This window comes from Ctenopharyngodon idella, chromosome 9 (assembly GCF_019924925.1).
Source record: "Ctenopharyngodon idella isolate HZGC_01 chromosome 9, HZGC01, whole genome shotgun sequence".
Lineage (NCBI taxonomy): Eukaryota > Metazoa > Chordata > Actinopteri > Cypriniformes > Xenocyprididae > Ctenopharyngodon > Ctenopharyngodon idella.
In genome coordinates this window covers 30,560,879-30,583,455 of record NC_067228.1, presented here as the reverse complement: position 1 = coordinate 30,583,455, position 22,577 = coordinate 30,560,879, and the positions used below count along the sequence as shown (strand labels likewise).

The 22,577-nt window shown below is 38.4% G+C and overlaps 1 protein-coding gene across 1 annotated transcript in view; it reads left to right on the top strand.

The window, feature by feature from the left end:
* kcnj3a (potassium inwardly rectifying channel subfamily J member 3a) overlaps nucleotides 1–18,650 on the top strand; it is a 46,723-nt gene extending 28,073 nt beyond the window's left edge. Inside the window, exon 4 of the mRNA XM_051905975.1 lies at nucleotides 13,639–18,650. Coding sequence (XP_051761935.1) covers nucleotides 13,639–14,231 — 593 coding nt within the window. The 3' untranslated portion in view covers nucleotides 14,232–18,650. The remainder of the gene's footprint in view (nucleotides 1–13,638) is intronic.
* The last annotated feature ends 3,927 nt before the right edge of the window (nucleotides 18,651–22,577 follow it).

The window sequence follows — 22,577 nt, the reverse complement described above, 5'->3', positions numbered from 1 at the left end:
CCGTCCACTGTGCTCTGTCCCTCCATTCCTACGGCTGCAGCGGGTTCCTCCTTCCCCTCTGCGTCGCCTCTGTCCTCCATCACACCGGCTCCACCTCAGCCCATGGGTACTCTGGCTCCACCTTCGACGTTCGTCGCCGCAGCTTCGCCTAGGTCTCCAGTGCCAGCAATGTCACTTGTTTCCATTGGCTCTCCCTCTGCGCCTGTGGATCCATCGGCCTCGTCTCCTTGGGTCGTCCCCCAGTTGTCGTCAGCCTCTACACCACCTTGGTTCCTCCCTCCCTCTACTCTGTTGTGGGCTGTTTACATTGGTGAGCTCTGGGTACAGACTACTAAGCCAGCAATTTATGTCCACCAATGCTGCCTGGGGATCGTCTTCCAGTCACCACCATCCCATCGCCAATGCCTGCTCTCACCACCAATTCACCATATCCTTGTCCACCTCCAAACCCCCCTCCATCCCTCCCTCAGCTCTTTCTTCAGTTATGGTGTGAGGTCGCGCCTTACCGGAGGGGGGAGTAATGTCACAGTTATGTTCAGTTTGTTTAGTTTTCATGGACTTCTAGTTTGTTTTCATTCTTTTCATGTGTTCCTTTGTTCATTTTCCCACCACTCCTTAGTCGTCATGGTTTCTGTCATTATGAGTTCATTTGTATCAGCTGTGTGTCATTAATTACCTTGTTTGTGTTCCTATATAAGTTGTATCCTTGCTTTCATTCTCTGTCCGATCTCCATTATGTTAAGTGTGTTTGTTCCTGCCTGTTCATCTGCCTTGTGGATTTATTATTAAATTTTGGGTCCCACTTTATATTAGGTGGCCTTAAATGTAACTACTATGTACTTACATTTAAATTAATCATTTGATACAATGCACTTATTGTGTACATACATGTTTTTACGTTGTACTTATATTTTAAAAACATACCTGCATGTAATTAAATCTGTAATTAACTTCTGTAATTACATTTATAATTACACTGTTGACCCATCCCTTAACCGACCCTTTAACTTACCCATACCACCACACCTGTCCCTAACTTTACCCGTATCCAACCTTAATAGCAGCAAAATTGTTTTGCAATACAATATGAACACAATAAGTACATTGTACTTATTTTTTTTGATGTAAGAACATACAGAAGTAGTTAAGGCCACCTAATATAAAGTGGGACCAAATTTGGTGTTTTGGAACTTTATTCGTCTTCATCTGTATTCCTGCAAACACCCGTGACAATACCACAATTGTGCTTTTGTTCAGAGTATTAGCAAAATATTAACTTTGATTATATTTTACAGAATCATCCAGAACAAAATCTTTCTTGCTTGTGTGATATTGCTTAGTAATACCAAAAGCAGGCTTAAACTGAAACTGAATTTCAATCACATGTAATTATTGTCATGTGTAGCTGATAATGTATTCTGCTCAGTCTGGCCACCTTTTAATATTTATAACTTTATTGCTCCATTGTCATCTTTTCTCTCTTTCTCTCCCTCTCTCTTTCCTTCTTTTCAACATTACCCTATAATTCCATGCAATCTTCCTTTGATTCATTCTCTGGCAGAGCATGCTGGGAGGTTTTGGACTGGAGGATCCCCTTGCTCTTCTGGCTGTATGAGAATGAGGATGTTTACCCTTGAGGCAGATCTGTTATCTTAACACAGGAATGAAGAGAACCTCTTGTGTACATATGTACAGTATATATATATATATATATATATATTTATATATATACACACACATTTCAATTGTGTTATCTAATACTGTTGTTGCCATAGAAACAGATTTCTCAAGAAATCATACTGGTACATTTGGAGAGTTAGAAATTTTAGCATTACTTTTTAATTTCATTTTTATGTAAGTGGCCAGTAAAATGTTTGGTCACACCTACTATAATTTTTTCCCCTTTAAACACTCCTCTTATTACTGTTTTATTACTCTTCCCAATTAATCAATTTTAAAAATAATAATAATAATTCACTTCCACATCATTTGAGAAGGACGGTACAACTTTTCACCATGGACACTACTATGATTCTGAACAAGGGGTCTGTCACGGTCATGCCATGTTCGTTTTAGTTTTCATGGACTTTTAGTTTGTTACCTTCAGTCACTTGTGTTTCCCTCGTCTAGTTTCCCACCACAATCAGTCACCATGGACACTCATCACTTTCATTACAGCTGTCTGTCATTATTGAATCTGTTAATTCGTCTGTGTATTTAGTTCCCTGGTTTCTGTTCATTGTTGTCGGGTCTCGTTTGTGTTCGGATGTGTGTTACGTTCCTATGCCTGTGGATTTATTAAAGACTTCCTTATCTTCCTTATCTTCGTGTTCGCGTGAGTTAATACCAGCACAGTCCCTGACAGAAGACCCGACCTAGAAAGAGATTGCAAGCGTCGTGCTTAAAATATTTTCTTTCCTTTTTCGTGTTCAGTGTTCTTTTTTGTTCCGTTCTCACCCCTGTTGGCACTATGGACTTTGCACCAGTCCAACTAATGTGCCTTGAGCAGGGAGAAAGCTCCCTCGAGAGACATTTGGAAAAGTTCCTGGATCTCGCCCATCAGACCACCTTCCCGGACTACTGCCTGTGCTCGTTCCTCTTTGTTGGACTCAACGCCGCCACACGAGCACAGCTGTCCGGGGAGAGTCCTCGAGGGAGCTTCGCATCCTGTGTGGAGTGGGTGCTGGCATCCTGTGTGCCCGAAGCTCCTCCTCCAGCCTCGGAAGGTCTCGAGCTGCCTCGACCTGTCGCCCGGGCTCCTGCACCTGCGCTCCTTCCACCCTCGACCTCAGAGTGGACCATCGGCCATTCGGCCGTGCCAGACTCCCTCGGCACATCGGCTCCACCTGGGTCAGACGTCACTTCACCTCCGCTGCGGACTTGAGGACTGTTCGCTGCTCTCTGGTCCTCCACCCCTTCGACTATGGCTCGCTCCGCCCCACCTCAGGCTCCGCCTCCACCCTCGGTCACTCCAGCTCATCCTCAGACCTCTGGATCCCCTCCTCGATCTCTAGAGGTCGTCGCTGCGGCTCCGTCGCAGCCACCAGGATCTTCACCATCTCTCCGCCACCTCGGCTCTTCGGCTGCGCGGTGGGCTCCATGCTCGCCGTCATTGTCTCCAGTCATCCCCATGGCGGCCCTCATCTGTGTTCCACCATGGCTCCTCCCTCCATCAATGCCGCCGTGGGGCACTACCCTGGCTGTGGCCTGGATCAACATCCAGCAGCCCCTGCTCAAGGCCATCACTTAGCTGTCACCACCTCCTGCACCACCCTGGACTTTTATGTTCCGCCCCCTCTCGGTTGGCCGTCCACCTCCAGAACCACCACCTGCATCATCTGCGTCTCCGTGGTCCAATCTGCCTGCTGCCATCCCAACACCTCCCCGTCTCGCCAGCCCTCCACCACATCCTTGTCTTCCTCCAACTACCTCCCTCCCTCGTTGGCTTATTCTGTTTTTTGTTACAGCGTGAGGTCGCACCTACTCGGAGGGGGCGTAATGTCACGGTCATTCCATGTTCGTTTTAGTTTTCATGGACTTTTAGTTTGCTACCTTCAGTCATTTGTGTTTCCCTTGTCTAGTTTCCCGCCACAATCAGTCACCATGGACACTCATCACTTTCATCACAGCTGTCTGTCATTATTGTTAATTCATCTGTGTATTTAGTTCCCTGGTTTCTGTTCATTGTTGTCGGGTCTTGTTTGTGTTCGGATGTGTTATGTTCCTATGCCTGTGGATTTATTAAAGACTTCCTTATCTTCGTGTTCGCATGAGTTATACCAGCACAGTCCCTGACAGGGTCAATTTCATTGCCAACCAGCTCCAGGGATGGGGCTCCAGGCATTAAATGGCTTATGGCTGACCAGAGAAATGGTGAATGAAGTAGAGAAAATTAAGTCAAAATCATGAGTAAACAGCTTCTGTTTTGCCAGGACCACAGAAAAATTAAGTTACGAATGAGACAGCAAGATAGAAAACAATAATGCATTGTGTTTTAAATATTTTTATTCATTTCCCCCCACAGTAGTTAATTTCAATTGCCCTGTCGTGTGACAAATAAATATTTTAAGGACAAATATTCCATGTAGTCTCTCCAGGTAGCGTAAACTACAAACTATATACATAATAATGATCAAAAAAAAAAAAAAAAGTTTGAAAGAGTTTTAGATGGAGTATAGCATGTTACAAAAATTTCAAAGCTTATTGAAAACCTGTTTTTCTATTAGGTAGTGCTAATATACTACAGCAAAAATGAATATTCCTGTAGTCCCACATAATAATTACAAACTGAATTAATAATTTGTAATAGTCTTGCTCATATTCAAGCTAAAAAAAAAAAAAAAAAAAGAAAAAAAAGTAAATTCATAACTACTCATTTATGAAATCTGACCCCAATTAGATAATACAAAAGTTTCACTGAATAAGAACAGAATTCTGAGATGTATTCATGTGGGTGTTGGAAGTTGGAAGTCAAGATGTCATTTGCTTACCCCACTTTCAATTTTCAAGTTTCAAGTTTACACTGTCAATATAAAGTGGCAAAAAGGCAAACATATCAAAAACATTTGTAATATGAAATCATGAGAGAATATGTAATCATGATAGAAACAGCATCATTGTGTAGCATCACTTTTTTGGTGTGCTTGCTGTGTTCACGTAAGTGATTTTTTCTTTCTTCTTCGTATTTGTAACACTTGACTTCTCTTAAAACCTCTGGGACTCAGGACAGGCCCATGGCCTCATTCCAGTGTGTGTGTGTGTGTGTGTGTGTGTGTGTGTGTGTGTGTGTGTGTGTGTGTTTGTGTGTGTGCGTTTTTGTGATTAACGCGTTTTTGTATAATGACATGGGTATTACACTGGTATTATGATTAAACATAAAATATTAGGACATTTCATGAGTCCTCATATTTAAAATAGCTTTAAAAACATACTAAACAATGTTTTATTAAAAATATAAAAATGCAGAATGTTTTCTGTGATGGGTAGGTTTAGGGGTAGGGGTAGTGTAGGGGGATAGAATGTACAGTTTGTACAGTATAAAAGCCATTACGCCTATGGAATGTCCTCACTTTGATAGCAAAACAAACCTGTTTGTGCGTGTGTGTGTGTGTGTGTGTGTGTGTGTGTGTGTGTGTGTGCGTGTTTTTGTGACATATCAGGACACAAATTTGTATAATGACATGGGTATGACATAGGTATTACAAGGAGAGGGTAACTTATGAGGACATTACCCATTTTTCAGAAGGCTTATAAATCATACAGAATGAGTTTTTTTGAGAAAGTAAAAATGTGCACAGTTTTCTGTGATGGGTAGGTTTAGGTATAGCGGTAGTGTAGGGCGATAGAAAATACGGTTTGTACAGTATAAAAACCATTACACCTATGGAATGTCCCCACAATTCACAAAAACAAACCTTCAATGTGTGTGTGTGACAGTGAGATGAATCAGAGTGTGAAAACACTGCAAATGAAAGACCATTCCTCCATTCATCTTCATCTTTTATTTCCACTCTTTCAATCATAGGGAGCTCTATACCATAGAACCTCATTTGGCTCTGTTTTTGATGGTTAAGCCATGTGTGTGTTACTCACATTCAAATAGAATTAATGGAAGAATGAATATAGTGCAGAAAGGAGATGCAGGCCGAACGTCATCCTCAGTCCTTTTTTTGCACAGTATATTTTTGCACAGTAAATATTTATTTTTTAGCTTTCATACCGTTTTGCTAGCTTTCATCCCAGTGCTTCTCACTGCCTGCGCTCTGCACTCATCCTTATGCTGTCCTAATCCCAAAACACTAAATTCTCACCTCACATTATCAAGGGAACTCCTCTGCTTTTAGTCTGCAGGTGTGAAGGACTGGATTCGTGTGTGTCAGCTCCATTCATCTTCATTTCCAGCTGTTTTTTTCTTTTTGAATCCTAAGTAATGTAAATTCTTGTTTCCTGGTTATTTCTGCTTTAGTGATTTTGTACACACAGATTTTAGGATTTCTTGTCAAAAAGAAAAGAAATAAAGAAAGCAACAAATAAAGAACAAAAAAATATTTAAATGTATTGCAGAGTAATGCATTTGAAATATTTTTTAAAAAATAGTTATATTATTTCTATTGTTCTATTGTTTCTTGTCCCATCAAACTGGCAGTTACAAATGATGTAACACAATTCATATTTTTGCAAATGGTGAAAGAGTAGTTGCATCCCTGGATATTACGTTGGTCATTTAACATCTCTATATTTAAAACAAATATGGAATGTTTAGGATCTTAGGATGCATTCATTCTCGGCTTCTGTGAAGGCTTTTGGGATTTTTATTTATTTATTTATTGATATTGAAATTCTGTGACAAGCTGTTTTGTCTGTTTTTTATCTCTTCTGATCCTTATTAATATATTTTGCTGTGGGGATGTTTCTAAAGTAGGCAAACATCACACTAAATCCTTTCCTTTTTTTTCCGTTTTAAAAATATTTAAAAAATAATTTTTAATATTTTTCAAATTCAGTAAATGATGAAAAATGTTCAATTAACGCAGCTTCTGATGCAATATGCCCAAATCATTGTAATGCAGGCAATATATCTAACACCTCACGCACTGGATTGCCAGATGTAAATGCAATACAGCTAAACTAGGCTAGACACTATTCAGATAAAAGTGTAAGAGCTCCACAGTCTACAGTAATGATGCTTGCCTTAGTATAAATGCCACTAAAGATTCCAAAGTTCATTAAGAACGAGTTCAGGCAAGGGTGCCCTCTGCTGACTGATTTTACTGCTGAATTTATTTGCTTTTAACCTCACAGACACACATAAAGACCCTGCTTCCTTTATTTAGCTCCAGTTGGTTTTATTCAAATGAGTACATGGGAAGTCCAGAGATTGTCTTATTATTAAATAAAATATCATTATTAGGCATACACAGCAGTCATAAATCATTACAATTTAAGTCTAATTTATTTGTTGAAACGTGGTAGCCATAGAGAGAACACATCATTTTTTTTTTCATTGAACAACATACAATATAATACAATATTTATAATTAATTATTCATTTTTTGTCTTCATTCGTTCAAATGCATTACATCAGCATCATAGGCACACATAGCAGTCAGTCATTACAATTCACAATATTACACAATGCCTATTAATAAATATTACTACACATTTGCTGATGGTTGTAATGCTGTAAATGAGTTCTACCTGTCGCGACATTCCCTACTCTGCCTTCTCTTAAAAAATAAAAAATTTTCTCATAGTAAAATCTACATATATATCCCCCAAAAAAGTATTGTTTAACGTAAAACATGATAAAGATTAGTGGACAGGCAGTTGATTCATTAAATGATAAACTATTTCCTCACAAAAGCAGTTTATTCAGTGTGGTGAAACCTCTCCTCCATTGACATCCATTAAAGAAAACGACCTCTGGTCTCCTTCCCTGCGTACCAGCATTTGTGTTAGCATTACGTTTTTTTCGGCTAAGGTTGCAGGCTTGCCTTCAAGTGGCTTTGGGAAGTCTCCATTTAGCAATTATTACAGATTCTTAAATTTTATAAAGTTCCCTTTTCCCCTAAGGAAAATATTATATAGTATATAATAAATATAATATATATATTATAATAAATCCAATATATATAAATATAATATATATAGTTTCATCCTCGGGTAGTTTAGAAATGAAATCATGTTGTGCATGTTTACATGGTCAGAGGAGAACTCAGGGCACGGGGCACAGGGCATCAGATGACTTGACTAATTATTTTTCTGCTGTTATCCACAGTGCTGACAGGGTCATTCATTAATTTATACTATAATGCACAGAGGAGTTTTACCACTCTTACAGTATGCTCTCCCCCACAATGCAGCTAGCCCTGAGTCTAGCTGAACACAATCACAAATGTGTAATATGTGATGCAACTGGATGCACTGGATGCAGAATGCACTGTTTTTACACATAGCAGTTTTCATTACTTTGGTAAATAGTGGTTATAACCCTCAGACTGTCCTGCTGCAGACTGCAGGTAAACAGTCTATGTTTATTAATGGGAGCATCAGCATATGTGTATGAGAGAACAGCTTTGGATGCAAGAGCTATGCATGTGCACATGGCAAGATTAGGTTTCCATAGAAACACAGTGTTGTAGTTCCCTTTAGAGTGGAACTTAACTGTGCGTCATGGCTTGACGCTATGGGAACGCTTCGCGTGAGCAGGTGTCTGAAGCACGTGTTTACACACACCAATCAGTGATTGGCTGAGCGTGATGACATAGCACCGTAGTGTAGTACATCACTGACACTATAAATAGACACCATGCCAGCGTGTCGCCAGTTTCTTTGTCTTCAGAAGCCACATGTGTGAGTGTGTGTTTGCTAACTACATAGATGATTGACTGATACTAGCCCAGTCAGAAGAGTTGACGGCTTGCTCACATGAAGAAGTTGAGGTTGAGATTGAACGCCAAGAAGAGTGTGCTTTTTCCAGCTCAGAGAACCACTTTTCTCGGGGTCATTTGGGACTCAACCCTGATGCAGGCACGGCTGCCACCTGCACGTGTAGAATCAATCCTAAATGCTATGAAAGATATTAAGCTAGGTTAGGAGCTTTCATTTCTTCAATTTCAGAGGCTGTTAGGTCTCATGGCTGTTAGCTCCCTTTGAACTGGACGCCATGGTACAGAGATGGCCGAGACTGAGTCTGTATGCATTTCCTCTGATAGCTTTATTCCCGGGTGTTCTAGCAAGGGTTTGCCAGGACAGAGTCCACCTTCTCCTAGTGATTCCATTCTAACCGCCCTGAGTATGTTTCTCGGGACATGATATCTCGGCATTCCATGGGAGATTCCGGTTCGGAGAGATCTTCTGTCTCAAGTGCAAGGGACAATCTACCACCCCAAGCTGGAGATCTGGAAAGATCTGGGTCTGGCCCCTGAGGGGTCCCAGCTCATAGATTCTGGTCTCTCAACTGAGGTTGTTGAGGCAATTTTGAGTTCTAGAGCCCCTTCCACCAAAAAGCTGTATGCCAGGCAATTGCCTGGTCAGTTTGGTGCTGGAGTTCCTTCAAGATCACTTGTCAATGGGAACACTAAAGGTTAATATGGCCGCCATCTCAGCTAGCTGCATACCTTTGGATAGAGCTTCTGTTGGGAGACATCCTCTGGTCTCTCAGTTCTTGTGTGGTGCCAGGGGGTTGAGGCTAAATTCCTTCCTGTGACCTAGCATTGGCATATTAGCAGAGGCACCATTTGAGACACTGAAATCAGTTTGTAAGAAAATGCTGACTCTTAAAGTGGCTCTCTTGTTAGCATTGACGGTCCGGTCTTAGCTTGTGCTCGCAACTGTCTGTGCAGAATCACAGCCTTGTGGGGCAGGCACTGTACCATGCTGTGGTGACGTTGTCATTAAAGTTCCCATAGCGTCAAGCAATGACACAGTGTTAGTCTTGGGTTACCTATGAGAGGGGACACACCTGTGTGTTTTCTTCAGACAATTAGAATGTGGCAACACGCTGGCATGGCATCTTTTCATAGTTTCATTGGCATACTATGCTATGTTGCTACTTCATCGGCACACTCAAAGTGTTCCTATAGCGCCAAGCCATGACATGCCATTGAGTTCCCCTCTCAGGGAACCGGGTTACATGCATAACCTGAGATGTTTTGATTGCATGAACCCTTTCGCTTCTGTTTGACATCATTATTGGTGTTTGCAAGCATTGCTGTTACTATTCTTTATAAGTAGGTTTACTGATTTGAACAAAGCCCCAAAACCTTAACTCTTGTAATAGTAACACTTTACAACAAGGTTCCATTTGTTAACATTAGTTAACTACATTAGTTAACATAAACTAACAGCAAAAATACTTCTAAATCATTTATAATCTTAGTTTGTTCATTTCAAAATTATTAATACATTATTAAAATCAAAAGTTGTATCTGTTAATATTAATTGACCTGAGCTAACATGAACTAACAATTAATAATTGTATTTGTATATACTAACATCAACAAAGATTAATAAATACTGTAACAAATGTATTGCTCAACGTTAGTTAATGCATTAAATAACATTACCTAACACTGTGCAATAATATGGTAACTAAAATTATACAGCAAGTGTTGTATAATTTGCCCGTTCATGAGAGTGTATTACTCTCATGAACATGCAAATAAACAGAGCGTTCAGTACACATGAATTTTCTGTAATCCACATTTGTAACATTTTTGATGAGTTCAGGGTTGTCCACTCAGAATGTCATTTTGCACGTGAAAATCAGAAGACTACAATACTTGGCCCACAAAAGTTAGCTGACTGAAGGCAGCCTGGGCCGTGCTGATAACAGGCTTTTTGCTTCTGTTCTTGTGAGAGTTTTATTGATTCTCTTCCTCCTTATTACTTTTTGTATTGAGGACATTTGCTTTTCATGACAGACTTTGTATGTTTTATTGAGGTCAGATATAAGCAAGCTCAAACTGGATGTTTCTATTACTGAGAAGCTCAAACTGGAAAGAGACAAATATTGATCTCATTTCATGTGACCCTCGTTTTATTGGTCTAATCAGGATATATCAGAAATTTCTGTGATATAAAAAATTTAAATAAGCCTCTTCATCATTTTTACTTGTGTTATTTATTATTACTACAGTATTATTACACTTCCATTAAAATATAGAAGAACACAGATAACAAAAAAGACAACAAATCCTCAGTCTTTGGAAGCATTTCATATGTTTATAAGATATTGCATGCATTCAGGGATGAATTATGATGCTGTCGTGCCCTGGGCACGGACCTGTCTATAGGCCCCCCAGCTCTCTGATTTTGTGCTGGGGGGAAGCGGTGCGGTGCAGTGTGGCAAGAAATTGTTGCGTATGGGTTTAGTGATGCAGTGTGCAGCTTGTCTGGGCCCCCCGACTAATCTAGTGCCGTCCCTTCATGCATAACTCTTGCATGTAAACTGTGGATTAAAATATGACAATTAATCTCTCAAAGCAAAACATCTTCAACACTCTAATTAGGTCCAGAGAGAGAGAAAGAGAGAGAGAGAGAGAGAGAGAGAGAGAGAGAGAGAGAGAGAGAGAGAAACATTTAGCTAATCTGATTTTCAGATTTTTTTTTTCTTTTTTCTTTTTCCTTTTTTCGTTTAGCTAAGCTGATCTGTTTCTATTTGTTATGCCTTGATAAGGTAAAGATTTAACTGAATGTTAAAACACAAGACAATAGAAAGTGAAAGAAAGTGAGGCTGGCAATATTTACATTCATAGTTTGTTGTGACACAGGCAATTATTATTGAGAGGTTTCGTAATTCAATTTTTTTTTCTCCATAAGAGGCAAAAGACCACTTATATTTGCACCACTGATATACACATTTTTCAAATTTTAAGAGTATTCAACATATTTCCAACTTGTTTTCAATAAATATTATTGATTTAAGTTTGTTTATTGATTGATTTTTATTTCTTTTTCTTATGCATTCCAATTTTATTCTATGTATTTGTTTCCTCTGTATGTAAAGCAGTTTGAATTACCATTGTGTATGAAATGTGCTATATAAATAAAATTGCCTTGCCTTGCCTTGATTTGTTATATAGGCCTGGTTTAAAAGAATCATTGTATTATATTTATGCTTCATTGTGCTCAACATAGCCATAAAATAAACATAAAATATCTTCTAATTGGCTATGAATGTGCCATGTCACTCTTTCAGTGTGGGAAGAATTGTCGCTGGTGTTGTAGTCTGGGTGTTGGGGGGTTTCTTGGATCAGAAAAGGTATGAAGCCCCTAGGGGCCAGTTGCATACACTTAGGCAAGACTGTGTCCTAAGAATTAGAATAGAACTAGTAGTGGACAATCTAGCAGTTAGTTAGAGGTAATCAGACTTGCTTTTTGGCATCAAATTAGACCAATCTACATTTTTATGTAACTGACTTAAAGTAATATACAGTCTTAAAGAAAAAAAAAAAAAAAGATGACGGTAACACTTTACAATAAGGTTCATTAGTTAAACATTAGTGAATATATTAACTAACATGAACTAACCATGAACAATACATTTGTTACTGTATTTACTAATCTTCGCTAACATTAGTTAATGAAAATACAGTTGTTCATTGTTTGTTCATGTTACTTCACAGTGCATTAACTAATGTTAGGATTTGAATAATGTATTAGTAAATGTTGAAATTAACATTAATAAAGATTAATAAATGCTGTATTAACTGTGCATTAACTAATGAACCTTATTGTAAAGTGTTACCTAGATGGACTAACTTGACAGACCAGTCTTAGCAGTTTATGCAACCGGCCCCTGGTCTAGAGTGTTGTCACTGCATTACCGTACTGTCATTACCGGACTTAGGCATAGGCAGGTGTGGGCTGTGCCCACCCAAACATCCTGCCTTGCCCACCCAATCATACTTTAGGCCCACCCAATCAGACTTTATTTTTTGATTTGTGTATTGATTAAAAGCAATCCGAAGTGGGCTGTGTGTTGAAAAATTTGAGAAAGAGCTGAAAACTGCCACAACCAATCATAACACCATAAATTAGCTTTATTTTTCCTTTACTGGCTGAACGAACAGCACCTTATACACAATGTGGCAACTGTCAGCTGCAGAAAAGCAGAGGGTGATAACGGGCAGAAATATTTGCATGCTATAAAAGTGTGAATACGAGGAGTTTAAAATGTATCTTCTGAATATGTACCTTATATTTAATTGTAAATATGAAGTTTAATTTATATAGCTTTGATTGATTTAAAGTGTAATTTTAGACCCCCTAAAAATGGGTCAAACTACTGACATTACCTGAGCAGTTGAGTTAAATACGCAAGAACATAATGTAAGTGTTTAAAGTGCGTGGTTCATTTGAAAGCTTGCCCTCTTTGACTTGCTGTTAATGCTGCTAAGTTGAATGTACAGAGCAAACTGATGTACAGTGCAAAACATTTTCATCTTAAAAATGGTCTAGTCATTTCATAGTACATGGATTTTTTTGATTTCTTGTTCCTTTGTTAACTTTAATAGTTTGATAGCCGGAAGCTCTGTAACTTGTGATTGTTTGCCTTTTTCACGACACTTGCTTTAGGCAAAAAAAATCATTTGGATGACAAGACCAATCATAATCCAGTATGCAAATGTAAGAAATGAAATCAATCATATTTCAGTAAGCAAATCATCGCTGTGAGTTTATTATGAGTGGTGAAATGGCTGGCCGCACACAACCACTGAAGTGTAGTGTATGAAACAATGGTGCAACAGCATAAACTGTAAGATTGGAAAAGGTGGTTTATATTATTCAGTTTCTATAGCATATACTTTCAGCTGTCAAACCACAAAAGGACAAACTTGTTACTGAAATAATGTCTATACACAATGTATATCTTTCAGCCAAGGGTCAAGTCATTTCTTTAAACATGTTTAATGTTTAATATGTACAGGGTTAGAAGTTTAGAACCAATCTTAACCAGATGTTTTAGGGAATGTCAATACAGTTCTGCCTTCCAAGCACTGTACTAATCAAGAGAGTTGTGTATGATACTCTTTAGAGTGCAGCAATGCTTTTCCCAGTTTTATCTGATTGATTAATCCTTGACCACTTCTTTCATTCTTCCATTTGTTCCTTTTCATGTGTCTTCTCTCACAGGCATGACTTGTCAAGCGCGGACGTCGTACACAGAGGACGAGGTGCTCTGGGGCCACAGATTCTTCCCAGTTATCTCTCTGGAGGAGGGTTTCTTTAAAGTCGATTATTCTCAGTTCCACGCTACATTTGAGGTTCACACACCTCCCTACAGCGCAAAGGAGCAGGATGAGGCATTACTCATGTCCTCTCCACTCATGGCTCCATCTTTGTGCAACAGTAGAGAGAAGAACAGCTCCCTGGACTGTCTGGAGCTGCTGGAAGATCCAGAGAGCACCACTAAATTACCAGCCAAGTTACAGAAAATGACAGGTAGAGATGGGCTGCCCAGGAAGCTCCTGAGAATGAGTTCCACCACATCAGAGATGACATACAGCCTTGGCGAAATGCCCATGAAGCTTCAACGTATCAGTTCTGTGCCTGGGGTCTCAGAGGAAAAGCAGGTTACCAAGGCGACTAAGATTGCCACAGAGGCCATCAGCAAATCAGTTGCGGACTTGCCGCCGAAACTGCAGAGAATGGCTGGGGGAGGAGGTCGCATGGACGGACACCTGCCACCCAAACTCCGAAAGATGAATTCTGATCGTTTCACATAGAAGAACTTTCTTCTTCAGCAACTTACAAAAGGGCCCTCTTATAATTCAAGATATTTAGCGTGCATATATAGACAGATAAACCGTATATGCAGTACTAATATAGGTTAATGTAATTCAGAACATCTGTTCCTGTGGTGGGTTCATATTCAGTGAACAGGCTCTTTCAGGTTGTTGTTACTATAAGCACAATCTGGTATGGATGACACCACTCAAGTGCATGTTAAAATGTTTCTCTCCCTCTGATGGCATGACAAGCTGTACATATTTATTTGCCAAGGAAATGTTAGCAAATATTATTTTCTGAAGCCATATGGTGATATAGCGGACAATTCCTCCTACGTGGCTAATTAGCAATTGTTCATGTCACACAGTTAAGTTGTTTACCATAATACCTCTATACTGAGCTTATGTTACAATGCATGTGCATATATATATATATATATATATATATATATATATATATATATATATATATACAATTAGATAAGTAATTATTTAGAATAGTACATCTATTACTGAGAACTGTCAATTGTGGAAAGCTTTTTATGGCTTTTATATTTACTGATAATATCATAAAAGGAAAAAATAAATAAAAATAGGGAAATCAATTGGATCAATTGGTAAAAGCTGGTATCTGTCACCTCCTTCAAAATAGTTCACCCCAAAATGCTTTTGTTTCTCTCCCTCAGGCTATTTGAAAGCCATCTTGCTTTCTTTTGAGAAACAGAAGTAGATGCTTTACGGAAAGTCCATGCTGCCACTTTTAATAGAATTGATACAGACAGTGACCAGGGGCTGTCAAAGTTAAAATTAGAAGAAAAGAAAAGTTACATTAAAAAATGGTCCAAAAGAATTGATGCTAAGCTGATGATTTTCTCCTTCACATTAATGGGTTTGAAATAATATGAGGACAGAAATTCCATTTTTGGATGAACTATTCCTTTTACTGTAACAGAGCAATAACTGAATGGCTGATAAGTATCAAAATTAGAGCAACCATTTAGCAAAATTACCTGGAATTTCAACACATATTTGTCAATATTTCTTGTTTAAACTTGGGACATCTAATACACATTTCACTACAGGTGAAGTGTGTAATTTTTTGTTGTTAAAGTACTGTCTCCTACCCCAGTTTAAGCCATTCTTAGGTGATTTATCCAAAAAAGTGTAAACACTGTGGTTCTGTGGTATGGGGTGCCAGTTGTAACCTGACTAACCATTATGTTTCTTGCACACAACAATGAATGTACTTTTCATTTCATCAATAACAAAAAAAAAAAAAAAAAAGGTGCACAAAATGCGTTTCATTTACAGAACACTCAGCGGAGGATATTTTGTGAATAAATTGTACCTCTTTATTTGGTGACACCTTAACTATTGGACATTTCAATATCATTTACAGCAAATAGGTTTTAAAGCATATTTCTTGATAGTCTTTGATGTGCTTTCAGGACATTAGGGCTCAATATAATCCCCACTATCCACATTATTAAATTATTTCCTCATTATAAGTTGGGTGAAGAATCAAGGAATGACATGGACTGATTCTGCCTCTTCAACTTTTAATAACCCTGGACTTAAGTGCACCTTCTGCCTTTATTGAAAAGGATTTAAAGGAAATTTAATCCCCCCTCACCCCCACCCCCACCGTTCTTTCAGATTCTAGATGTAAAATTTGGCGTCTGTGCAATCAGTGAAGTAGAACCGAGCATTAGAAGTCTTGATTGGCTGATCCTTTAAAGTGTTGAGGTGGTGTCTAAATCCTGTTAATGCACCCTCACTGAGTACCTCTCTCCCAAGAGATTTTTTTTTGCCTGAATTGCCATTGAGATCCCTACACATTTGTCCATTAGCCACAGCATCTTAAAAAAAAAGTGTGTAATTTGAGTGTTGTACACCTGCACCCTTAAAGATAATCACTGCTGTATAATAGATGCTAGGTGGATTGAGATCCATTCCAGCCATAAGCTGTAGCACTAAACAGAGGCACTCTGTCAGACCACTCTGATATCACTTTTATATCACTCTGACTCTCCATTGCAGGTCTGTGGTCATTATCAATGTAGAAAAGAATGAGAATTGAGGCTGGAACCAATACCTAATTAAATGCTGTCTATAAAACCAGTCAATTAGTCATTAATTAACTGTCTGTTAATTAGTTATATTGATTTCAGAGCTGGATCATTCTCAGAAAACACTGCAATTAGTGCCTGGTAATTTCAGCAGGGTGGTCTTTATATGTTATCGGAATTATAATAAATATGAGTTGAAGACTTGGAAATTGCACATAAAATTCCCCTTATCATAATACTGTACAAATCTGATATTAGCGGTTGGATAATCAGTAACGGATAAGAGAAAAGTTCCAGTAGTGAATGGTAAGTTCATTCATATTTTGAAATGTCTTGAAATATTCTTGTGCTTTGTGGCAAGAACAAAAAACTATTAAGGTTAAAATAAGTGAAATACTGATAGAAATTTACCTTTGCTTGAATTACACAGTTAAAAAATATATATAGTTTTTTAAGGGGAAAAAGGAAGCTAAGTAAACTGTGAAATTACTTTTGAAAAGCAAATTTAAAGTAAATACATTTTTATCATATACAGTAGGTAATATTTAGAACATTTGAAAATGCATGCAATGGTAAATATATCAAATAGTATGAATAAGTTCATTATCCTCTTAATTATAAAACAAATGACACAGTTTCCTAACAATGAGTCAGCAGCATTGTTGTCAACCATGTTTGGAATGATCTATTTAAGCAATATCACACAAAATACAGAAAAAAAAAAAGAAAAAAAAAATGTTACAGGCAATGTTGCATGACTCCTCTACCCAATCCACTTTTATTTTGTAAGGATCACCACCCGTCAGCCCAGCGATGGAATCCAATGGCCTGGGTTAAGGTATAATGCGTGTATGTCTTTTCAGCGCTCCTGTGAAGTTCACTTAATTTTTAGAATTAGATCAATTTTACTTTAGCTGTGCGCTTAATCTGACTTCAATTTCAAATGATTATTACTTTTGGATTGTGTTTCTACTTAGGAATTAATCAAAACTATTGGTTATGTATTAATTTAGATATTTGATTACTCTGGGTATCCCATATTTTTCAATTATTTGTTCATTAGGGAACCAATGTTGCATAGAGAACTTGCGCCGACCGGTCGTAGTCTCACAGACACAAACTCGTCAGTTCTGATCTTAGACAGAGGATGCAGGGTGAATATTTACCTTTAAGTCGGCCGTGCTCTGCTTGCTCACAACAGAAAGCGTAATTTTTGTATAGTCACGAAAACTGCAACTTACAGTTTTTGTAAGTTGCAAAAGTCAGTTTAACAAAAGTCAGTGATAGTCAGAAATCGGAAGGTATCAAATGATGTGCCCCATGCTCCATTCATTGAGCCTTCCGTATGATCAATCCTGACCACAGATTTGTGGTAACACCAGACTCCACTTTAATCTACTTGAAATAATGATTTAAGAATAATACAATGAATCAAAAAGAACATTTTATTTGTCAGGTGAAAATGTATTATGCTTATTACACAATTAGACAAACAGAAGCCAATTCAGAAATAATAGATACATAACATCAATTGCTCAAGGATGACTCTAGAGTAAGAAATGCATACCTGACCGTGGAACACACAGTGGTGTGTGGGTGTTTTTAAGACACTCACCCAGCACTGCATTGGGGTTTCTGGCTACAGAATTTCCCAAATGGCTGCTCTACCACCTTCCCTTAAATACCCAGACCAGAACAAAAGGATTGTAAATATTTACTACACCAACACCTGGTTTTAGAGGAGAGGAGAGGAGAGGGTTTATTAGATAACTTGAAGAGGTACCACCCCAAAAAAAAGAACAGAATTCTCCTAAGTTTTTAATCTTTCCCATAATGTCCTATGCTATTTCTTTGAGATCTTCTTCTCTTTTATTATTGCAGAGACGTTGAGTGATACAGTGAAACAACTCAATGCTTTCTACACTTTTGGAATGCCGCTTGGTCAATATGATCAGAGAACTCAAACAAAATGTAGTATAATATCATTCATCAGAAACATTTCTTATATAACATTTCTTAAGAGACATTCTATATTATATTATATTATATTATGTCTGACATTTCCTGTTGCAGTGAGAGTGTGAGGTAAAAGAGGTGATTTTGCTTTACTACTATGCTTAAGTGGAATGATATGTACAAATCCTCAATACACACCATGACTATATTGAGGTAAATATTTTATGTAAATTCTTAGGAAATGCTAGCATATGCTCATAGCCATAATTAGTTAGTTTTTATGCTAGATTTGGGTGTTAGTTGAGGAAGAGAGTGTGTGGGGATAGCTGCACAATTTACTGTGGATATTGTAGAGTGATGAACTGTAACCAAAATAAACACAATAAAATGGCTTAATCTGTCCTCTAAGTGACAAACAGTATTTGCTTGCTTGTTAATTATCTGTATTAGGGATGTGCCCAAAGCCAAATATCTTATTCGGAAATTGCATGAATAATGGCTTCAAAATGAAAAACAAATTATACCAAATAATAGGAATATTTGGCAGACGCATTCACTCCTCATGTTTGCTGTAACAGGTGAGCCAGGGGACAGCACAATATTATACTTAAACCTCTAAATTCACTACACAATAATGTGTGTGAAGTGAATGAGCATAAACTCTATGAATGAAATGAGCACAGTACAACTGCAAATCAAATAGCCGCATTGCTATCTCCGCGAGTCTCTCAGAAATCAAGTCAAGTCAAGTCAAGTCACCTTTATTTATATAGCACTTTATACAATACATATTGTTTAAAAAAACAGCTTTACAGTGATAAACAGGAAAATAATGATTTATTGATGCAAACAGAATTCAATTATGCTATAAGCAACTCTAAAAATACAATAGTAAATGGTTATTATTCATTTAAAATCAGTTCAGTGTTGATTCACTTTGGTTCAATAGTTCATCAATTATAGAATGAGTTCAATTCATATATAAAGCAGAAATGGAGAAAACAGTGATGCCATCATCCAGCTCAGTTGTTCCCATCCAATAGTGTCAGTGTATTCAAGTGAAGAATGTTGCCAAATATTAAGTGTCCCCAACTAAGCAAGCCAAAGGGTGACAGTGGCAAGGAACCCAAATTCCATCAGTGACAGAGAAAAAATTGGAGAAAAAAAATTGAATATTTCATTCATATTTCAAAAATCTGAATATTTCATCCAGTTCCTTCTGCTTAAAGATCGGGGTACATCACACCTTCATATGGAAGGAGGAGGAGTTGATGCTGGCCATAGGGACTGTGCAGAGGATTTGTCTGGTTCTTGTGGTCTTCGCTGAGGATCTGTGCCAGGGGGGTCTGTCTCTATGTCTGTCTCCACTGACATTCAGGGCTGTTGTAGTCGTCTCTAGGTGCAGGTCCACCATCTGGTCTGGATATGGACCGGATTCTGGCTGACTACAGTAACCTCAGGATAAGAATGAGACAGACAGACTAATATTAGCATAGCCATTCCTCTTACGGTGTAACAAGTACATCAGATGTTACGGGAAGTGTTCCCGGTTCCGGTTGACCTCCTTTATGCAGCCTAACAATCATTTAATTTAAATGTGATAGTGTGTTATGTGTATGCTAGGTTAAAGAGATGCGTCTTTAATCTAGATTTAAACTGATTTAAACTGAGTGTATCTGCCCCCGAACAATGCTAGGAAGACTGTTCCAGAGTTTTGCTAATACTTATGTCATAAACACCTTGTGAAACATCAAAATTTTAATTGGTTTGATATAACCCCCCTGTAGTTTTGACAATATTTTGCAATTGACCTTGCTTGAGTCACACACAGACATCAACATTCAGCATGCAAAACACAACAATGCTAACAATTAAATTTGATTCATTATTTATTAATTGTAACAATATAAATCTTATCTGCGGTGGTTGTTGTGCTACTACTGATACAAGCCAGCAAATAAAATTGGCAAATAAAGGGGTCAGAGCATATCAATGTCATACTTGCGAGTTCACACACCTCTTTAAAGGGTTAGTTCATCCCAAAATGAAAATTCTGTCATTAATTACTCACCCCCATGTCGTTACAAACCCTTAAGACTTTCTTTTATCTTCGGAACACAATTGAAGATCTTTTTGATGAAATCTGACAGCATTCTGTCCTTCCATAGATTGCCTGTGCAACTTGATCTTTGATGCTTCAAAAAGTTCATAAAAGAAATTGTTAAACTAATCCATATGAATCGAACAGTTTAGTCCAAATTTTCTGAAGAGAATCACTTTTAATGATTAACAGATTTAATTTAGGCTTTTACTCACATATAAACCTTGATCAGCGAACATAAACAGATGCTCAACCGAACCTGAATGACGCACGAGAACAAACCTCTTCTGGAAGCGCAAACGTGCTGAGCTGAGCTTCATGAGCTTCCACAAGAGGTTTGTTCTTGTGCGTCATTCAAGTTCTGTTGAGCATCTACATTGGAAATGTACTGTAAGTACTGTATTTTTCCTTTGAAAAGAGAGCACTTTCCCTAAAGCTTCTTATGTTGTTGTATCTTGCTGTCTTGTAGCATGATTTGTGTAAAATAATAAAAATAAAAGGTGTTCCAAAAACCAGTCAGTATCTGGTGTGACCACCATTTGCCTCATGCAGTGCAACACATCTCCTTTGCATAGAGTTAATCAGGTTGTTGATTGTAGCCTGTGGAATGTTGGTCCACTCCTCTTCAATGGCTGTGCGAAGTTGCTGGATATCAGCAGGAACTGGAACACGTCGTATACAGAGCATCCCAGAGCATCCAGATCATCCCAAACATTCTCAATGGGTGACATGTCCAGTGGATATGCTGGCCATGCAAGAACTGGGATGTTTTCAGCTTCCAGGAATTGTGTACAGATCCTTGCAACATGGGGCCATGCATTATCATGCTGCAACATGAGGTGATGGTCGTGGATGAATGGCACAACAATGGGCCTCAGGATCTCGTCACGGTATCTCTGTGCATTCAAAATGCCATTAATAAAATGGACCTGTGTTCGTTGTCCATAACATACGCCTGCCCATACCATAACCCCACCGCCACCATGGGCCACTCGATCCACAACGTTGACATCAGCAAACCGCTCACCCGACGCCATACACGCTGTCTGCCATCTGCCCTGTACAGTGAAAACCGGGATTCATCCGTGAAGAGAACACCTCTCCAAAGTGCCAGACGCCGACGAACTGCAGTCAGGTCGAGACCCCGATGAGGATGACGAGCATGCAGATGAGCTTCCCTGAGACGGTTTCTGACAGTTTGTGCAGAAATTCTTTGGTTATGCAAACCGATTGTTGCAGCAGCTGTCCGGGTAGCTGGTCTCAGACGATCTTGGAGGTGAAGATGCTGGATGTGGAGGTCCTGGGCTGGTGTGGTTACACGTGGTCTGCGGTTGAGAGGCCGGTTGGATGTACTGCCAAATTCTCTGAAACGCCTTTGGAGACGGCTTATGGTAAAGAAATGAACATTCAATTCACAGGCAACAGCTCTGGTGGACATTCCTGCAGTCAGCATGCCAATTGCTCCCTCAAAACTTGCGACATCTGTGGCATTGTGCTATGTGATAAAACTGCACATTTTAGAGTGGCCTTTTATTGTGGCCAGCCTAAGGCACACCTGTGCAATAATCATGCTGTCTAATCAGCATCTTGATATGCCACACCTGTGAGGTGGATGGATTATCTCGGCAAAGGAGAAGTGCTCACTAACACAGATTTAGACAGATTTGTGAACAATATTTGAGAGAAGGCCTTTTGTGTACATAGAAAAAGTCTTAGATCTTTGAGTTCAGCTCATGAAAAATGGGGGCAAAAAAAATTGCGTTTATAATTTTGTTCAGTGTAAAATAAACATTAAATAAAAGAGATATAATAATAATAATTAGTTTGACCTCTTCTGGTTGAGAATCAGCATTATTATTATATTAGTTTAAGTATTTACTTTCACTGACACTTTATTGAACAAAAAAAATATACAGAAAATAGACTTTAAGTTTAATATTTTGTACCCTGTTTGTGGAACATAGCATCAACTGGTACTTTTTAGGATTCTTTTTCAAATCAACAGAGAAATATCAGTTATTTTCTGAAAGTTCAGAACAAGCATGATCTTTGTGTATGCGCAATATGGATGATGTTTTCATTAAATGATACTTGTACTTGTTGGTATCACTTTACAATAAGGTTGTATTAGTTAACATTAGTTAATCTTTGTTAACGTTAACTCACGCACATATTAATGCATCTATTCATATTAACAGCGCAATTAGTTAACATTAG